This window comes from Rhipicephalus sanguineus, chromosome 11 (genome assembly GCF_013339695.2).
Source record: "Rhipicephalus sanguineus isolate Rsan-2018 chromosome 11, BIME_Rsan_1.4, whole genome shotgun sequence".
Lineage (NCBI taxonomy): Eukaryota > Metazoa > Arthropoda > Arachnida > Ixodida > Ixodidae > Rhipicephalus > Rhipicephalus sanguineus.
Window position 1 is genome coordinate 3,476,003 of NC_051186.1, and position 7,348 is coordinate 3,483,350.

General features: G+C 41.9%; 1 protein-coding gene across 3 annotated transcripts in view; it reads left to right on the top strand.

Annotated features, from left to right (window-relative positions):
* LOC119374104 (probable glucosamine 6-phosphate N-acetyltransferase) overlaps positions 1–4,380 on the top strand; it is a 51,962-nt gene extending 47,582 nt beyond the window's left edge. For all 3 annotated transcript variants that reach the window (XM_037644172.2, XM_049410991.1, XM_037644171.2), the window contains 2 exons: positions 1,605–1,666; positions 2,576–4,380. In XM_037644172.2, the coding sequence (XP_037500100.1) occupies positions 1,605–1,666; positions 2,576–2,765 (252 nt within the window). In that variant the 3' untranslated portion in view covers positions 2,766–4,380. The remainder of the gene's footprint in view (positions 1–1,604; positions 1,667–2,575) is intronic.
* The last annotated feature ends 2,968 nt before the right edge of the window (positions 4,381–7,348 follow it).

The window sequence follows — 7,348 nt, forward strand, 5'->3', positions numbered from 1 at the left end:
GTCAGGAGTGCAGAATTCAAGTACAAAAGCAATCATCTTGGAGGCAGTTTTTCCATTCAAGCAGCAATTCTGTTTAAGAGATTTTCCGTTCACTAAGAGTCTACTGCACGTTACTTGTCATTTCCAGAGAAGCATGTGTAATCATGCCGGGAAATCATGTGTTTTAATGTTTTCTTCAATAATTTTTCATGTCACGTATATACCTTTCGTGTGCAATAAAATTTCAGTTGAAAGTCCTTGCTTGTCCATGTCGTTCCCTTTACTACTGTCCCCATCTGTAAAAAATCACGATGTTGCCTTTTCGATTTGTCATAAACTAGAGCTACAATAGGTCTACGATAAGTTGAACAGTTATGTTGTCCATGTGTTGTGTGCTAACCTACATACGTCCTACTTTCAGCTTGCAAAATATGGAAACAACATGGAAAAAGAGCTATTTACATGGTTGCCTCATGTTGTGCCTATATTCTGTTTGCTAGGAGTATCTGCTGTCATATACGCAGATATCGCTAAACGCAATCATCTCATGTTTTCAGAGGCTGCAAGTTTTGCCCAAGGAGTGGTAGTCTTGAGTGATCACTTAGAAGCCCTCTATTTGAGGTGTCTCTTTGTCACTTATGGGTGTTAAATCGCACATAGCATTGAAGTATCAGTTGATCATTTAAGTTAACGAGACATGAAGAAATTGCTTACCTTTCACTCTCTGTAGCAACAAAGTATAAAGATCTTGCAACTTTTCGTGCACTTTGGCGATCTGTTTTTCTATTTATTCACAACACAATTCTTTTTTCATTTTGATAAAACAGCACGTTACTAAACGAAGGACGAAAAAAAAAGTGCACAGGACACCTGTGCACTCCTTTTCTTGTTCTTCATTTAGTTGCGCGCTGTTTTATGAAAATGAACTTCAACCAGCTCGCCCAACTTTCCACCTTGCTTAAAATTTTTCCAACCTCGGCCTTGTTGCAGGCATAAATGTGCAAATTGCCACAGTTTGCCGTTTGTGTTCGCAACCATATTATATATCTTTTAGAGGCGAAGCTCTTCAGGGTGTGGGTCGTTCCCTCCTCTGTAGTAGTAGTAGTAGTAGCAGTAGTAGTAGTAGTAGTAGCAGTAGTAGTATATAGTAGTAGTAGTAGTAGTATGTATGTAGCCAGCTCTAGTTTAATGAATTGCTCACTAGATGGTGTTTCATGTATTTCTTAGAGTTGCTGTTTAAAGATGACAGATGGCGCTTGTATAATGCGAATGGCGCACGTCATTGGATGCCTGCGATCGTAAAAGGCGCTTGCTCTTGGCGCGCTTTCTCTTTCGCTCGGGAGCGGACACTTTCCCTGCATTTCACCGATCACGAAGCGGTGATAATGAAGGGACAACGTAAACCAACTGTACAATAAAAGTTTGATGTTTAATATATACACGGTGTTTCACACTCCTTATATGATGTACTGGGCGAATTTCACGGAAGAGTTTCACGGTTTACTGATGATTCCCTCCGGAGCTTCGCCCCACTCATCATCATTCACCCCGTGGATATGCTGCGATTTTTTTCTGTCTCAAACAACCTGATTATTGAAACTGAAGCTTCTGTTACGTCCTTGCAGAGAGGTCACATAGAGGACGTGGTTGTCTCAAGCGAGTACCGTGGACGCAACCTGGGCAAGCTGTGAGTACATTTGCTACGTTAGCACAACCCCCGTTGTCACTTAACCCTTTCAGTCACGAATTATGATGCACTGCCTGCAAATGCATCAAAATTGCATGGCATGATTTCAAGGCACTCAGTATTACATTCCAAGAAATAAAATGAAGGAATGTGTTGTTTTGTGTGAGTTTCAGCAGTTAATGTTAATTAGCGTGTAATTAAATATCTAATTATTCTGCAATCAGTCAGCTTGAATCCTTGCATAAAAGGAATCATCTATTAGGCCCAAAATGCATGCACAGTTCGTTTTTTGGTTGTATGCTTTTTGAGCGATCTTATGGTCTTTGATCTTATGATCTTTGAGCTGATCTTATGGTGCTCTGCCACGGTGGGGCACTAATTTATTATTTTGGGCAGGCGTATCGAAGTGGTACCCAAAATGTGATAATTAACTATGCTAGCATTAATTATTCATCAAGTTAGGCTATTTACAATTCAATTTCCTAATTATGAGACAGACATAATTATTAAAGCATAAAAGTAGAAAAATATGGCTGCCAGAAGTCCTTTGATGGCTGCTACACAGAAACAAAAGAACTGGAAAGAAAAAAACTTCACACTTTCTTGCTATGTTGTGCTTACACATGGTGACCACCTAAATGTACAGCATTTACTTTTAAGACACGGGGTGCACCGGCTCAATGGTGCGTCTGCATGTTGTGCTGGAACAGTTCACGTAATGTATCACCAGTTAATAGCACCACTGTCAAATGAGCTCATAATTTTTATTGCTCAGGTAGTGCTAATTAAGAAAAACTGTGTTACACTGGTCATTGCTGTTCAAGCAATCAGTCAACCTGATTTATTCCTTAGCTTCGCATATTCATCAAAGTACCTCTTCTCTCTTTTCTTTTTAACCCTTGACAACAGCCTGATCCAGACACTGGTACGACTTGGCAAGCGACTTGGCTGTTACCGGCTTACGCTCGACTGCAAGGACACCGTCGTCAAGTTCTATGCCAACAATGGATTTGCCCTCGAGCCTGGCAGTTCCAACAGCATGAGTCTGCGCTTTGCTGCTGCCCAGTCTCAACAGCCCAGTGACGTTACCGCCCAGTGACTGCAGACTTACTCATGATTGGAAAGCAACGACAGATGGAAAAGAGAAGCAGTGAAAAAATATTGTCCTGCTCTGGCTGTAAATCATACGCATGGCCCAAATGTTTCACAATTCATCGCTTCAATGCCACACTCATCCTCAACACAATGTAGTTTAATGCATTCCTTTGTTGAATTTCTGGTTCATGCTTGTTTTTGTGCTGTACAGTTCACGATGCAGCATTAAGGCACTTACTGAAAAGACTGCGTGTGCTTGTTCTGATATTGTTTTTTTAGGATAACACAAATTATATAATTAATATGACATTTATGCGCTGGTAATAAGTGATGAGAGGCTTTCCCTGCGAAGGAATTGCTTGCTGCATCCTTCTCCTCATCTTATTTACAATGCAGCCGTGTGCCTTTCCTCTTTATGCACAGGCAATGCTGCGAGTTTCTGGTTCAACCCCTTGACCAGTGAAGAAGTCACTGTAAACAAAACAGCTGAGGTCATCCTTATCTAAACAGCTGCTCCACTGCCCACGTGTTATCAAATGTGAAATGTATTTTGTTGGTTTCAGTATACATACAACTGTCTGTGTGGAAAGCTTGTACCTTCAATTTGCACTCACTGGACATGGTGTGCCAAATGTCTCAGTCTCATGTCTTTGGTTCTTACTGTGCATTTTAGCACCTTTGTTTCACCTACAGACACGGACATTTCAGCAGCATGGGATGGTTTCTTGAGCTCACCTGTTGAGTGCATCAGCATCAGAGGTGAACACTGGTCATGAAGTTGCACCGGAAACCTGCTGGTCATGAAGTTCAACTGGAAAGTTGGCAGTTATGAAATTGCACCGGAAACTCGGTGGCCATGAAGCTGCACCAGAAACTTTGCTGGTCGTAAATCGCACCGGAAACTCGGTGGTCGTAAGTTGCATCGGAAGCTCGGTGGTCATGAAGTTGCACCGTAAACTTGCAACGCATTCGAATGTAATCGGTCAAAAAGGAGGAGGAAGTAAACCAGGCATTCACAGGGAAAGCCTCTCATTTCCACCTTGTCATTTATATACATGTGGTTGTTAAACGGTGAACCCTTTGTTTGGCTGCCACTGCCCATGTTGGCCTGGCTGTACATCTGGCCTCTATACCACGACCGTATAAAAATAATAAAAATATCTAATGGCTATGAGGAATTGAACATTGGTCGCCAACGTGGTAAGTCGGCACCTGCTATTCTGGTTTCCAAGACAGTTGAAAAAGGTGGCACAGACGATGGTTCAATAAGTTCCAAGTCTTCCAAAGAGAAGGGTGGAAAGATTTGCAGTGTGCCTGTGTAGTACTTAATAACAATGAGGTAGTTGTGCCTTGATTTGCTGCTGACATGCTCGACCAGCTGCATTTCCCGAGAATGGCTTGTCTATAAAGGGCAGCACTGTTTCATTACATTCAATGTCAGTACAGTGGTAAAGATAACCAAGAAATATTGGCAGTGATTACTACTTGTTGTTAGAGCTTTATTAGCCTTGTTGTTACCTTTGGGCCAGATGTTGTTGAACTTCTAGGTAGCTTCTTTCATACCGGTGTTTTTACAAGTACGCAAATAAACAAGAACTTCGGCACGTTTTACCACCACATTGAGTCATCATTCATTGCAGCTTAGAGTTGCGCCATGTCATTCAGCATGCAAAAAATTTTGAATGGGACGCTAAAGAGAAAAACGATTTTCCCTATTAGTAGATCACCCCTTTCACCGCAACCAAAAGCACCACTCTTACTGCGAAAAAAAAACGCGTGAAAAAATCTAGGTGGTGATGCCACCTATACGTTTGCTTACCAACTCATTGTGATGTTATAGATTTTTACAGCACTTTCTCGGGTCTACATTATTCTGTATAAGCAAAAACAAATTGCACTGTGTTCTAGGAAAGCGAAAAACTCAACATGGCAAGTTTTCTGCAATTTATTTGGTAAAATGTTGCCAAAGTACGAAAAATTACTTTGAAATTCATGTCACAGCCATGCAGGTGGTGAAAGCTTTGGTGCAGAATTCAAGAATGAAAGTGGCCTTAGATCAGTTTCTTTTTGTAAAAGTGAGTCTATGATGGTGAGAGCAATGACAATAGAGTTAAAAAAAAGAAATTGATCAGTCCAAACTGATCTAGTGCTTCACTTCACTGTCCTGTTCTAAAGAAACTTTTCTTTTTTCCAATTCTTCCAGCTCTGTGGGTATTGCAATCTGGCCAGATATAAATTGATTGTTCCCAGAGATGGCACAATGAAAGTTGAGCCTATACAGAGTTCTTTTTTTTAAGACAATACAGATTTTTAATAAAAATTATATGACAGTCAGGCACTTGTAGTCTCCAAACACGAACTCGAGGTGGAAATACTTTGCTGTGCCTAAAGTTACATTGAAATAAGTAATAAAAAAAAACTTGTTGACTTCTATTATTAACTTGACGGCAGTTGTTTATATGGCAAAGTTGTAGGACATCACAATTTATGGCATACCTAGGTATTTTCTAAAAAAGAAAAAAGCACATAGTTTGAGATATTAATCATTGAGTCTGCCTCGGTGGTACAGTGGTCGGCTGCTGACCCTGAAGTCGTGGGTACGATACCAGCTGCTGCGTTTACATTTCGATGGAGGCACAATGCTAAAGGCCCGTGTACTGTGCGATGTCGGTGCATGTTAAAGAACACCAGATGGTCAAAATTTCCGGAGCCCTCCACAACGGCGTGCCTCATAATCATATCGTGGTTTTGGCACGTTTAACCCCAGATATTATTATTGTCAAAGTTGAAGGCCTCGATCCACGCTTTATCAAAACCGAGCGTGCCGGAAGCACAGAAAATGCAGCCGCCGTGTCATGTCAGACCAGAACTCCACGTGACAAACATTGAAAAATGGCATGTTGCAGCAGAATCTGGACGGAGAAAATGGCAAGTCGTCTGAAATACACAAGCCCTGTAGCTTCTGCAAACTAGGTAACGTAATGAATGAAAATGTAGGACGAGGCAAAGAAGGCTACAGGACAAGCGCATAGGACAAGCGTCTTGTCCTACATTTTTTTCAGGCTATTTTCATTCATCATGAATTACCAAGTCATCCAACAGTCTATTCTCCTACGTAACGTAGTTGGGCAGCGAACAAAATTGAGAAAAAGTTGGAGAAGGATGAGAATCGAACCCAGGCCTTCCAGGTGTGAGATGAGGACACTTACCGAACAGCCACAGCTCTTCGGTTATTCAAGGTGAATGAAAAGGGGCCTACAGTTGGATACAACTTAAGTCCAGAGAGGGCCCGCCCAAATGATCAAAGCGCAACAGCCTTAGACTGCCTCCGCGACTAAAGAAATAGTCACGTTCATGCACTTGGCAGTGTTCTGTGAAGACGGGGTCACCGGCTGTACGGCTCATGACGTCAGTCTGGAGTGCATGCCCAATGGTGCAGACGAACCATCGTGCCTTCGAGGAGGCAACGCTGGAGACTTTAAAGTTGTATCCGACTCTAGTGAGTGAGTGCGTGCTCGAGCACCTAGATGCCCTTGCGCTGATGTCGTCATAGCTCCCAACGACCTCCACAAGCAGTAGAAACTGCACTGACACGTTAGAGCGAAATGGCGCAACCCTCCATCGTTCTTTGCTTAAGGAGCCGAAGTCACAGAAAATCGGGCATCGTTGTCGGTGATAAAGAACCTGCGTTCCTGTCTTAAAGGCAGAGCTAAAGGATCCTCCAACTTATTCTTGCTTCTCTTATTCTTGAGGTTTCCTTCATGTTTTTAAAATTTTTCATGTTTTGTAATGATGATGTATGGTCTTAAGTGGTGCAAGAGCCAGTGCTGGCCAAAGTGCACCAGAACTTGAAAGAGTGCCGTTAATTTTTAAAGTTTTATTTATTTTCATTTTCGTTTACCTATTTTACTCTTCTTGCTGTTTGTTTTGGCCAGAAATCTTACATTGGAATTTATATACCCTATTACACAATGCAGCTGAAAGTGGCCTTCAAAGCGAATTATGCAGCATGGTTGCTTGATTCGAATAGTAGTAGTATGGCGCAAGTTATAAGCAGTAAAATATGGTACGTTTTAAAATTTGCAATACTTAGCCAACATAATCCCATATAGCACGCTTTTAACCTTTAATATAATAAATCAGGGCATGGGTGACATGCAGCGCCCCTGAAATGTGGCTTCGTGGCAGTACGGATTTGCCCTGAATACATGGTTTCACGGTATAGTGGCCCCATGGTGCAGTGAAACCACCTTTTCAGGCAGGTTACCGTCACTGAAATATGTATATGCGTTCATTTCGAATATACCTCAAAATTTCGGAAATCTTAAATTCACATCGAAGCAAATTTGAATGCTGTAACATTCCTTCAAATAGTCAATGCATCGAGATATTCACACAGGTTTAGCATTGGCCGCTCAGTATGCATCACCTTCGAACACTGCAGCGCCTCTGTGGCTGCCACTTAATCTAGCATGTGAAACTGAGGCCCGAGTTTTGTGACCAGTAAAAGCTATTAAGGTACTCTGCTACCATCCACGCTAATGTCAACAACTTCCCTCCGAATGTCACGGAGTGCCATGCCTGAAC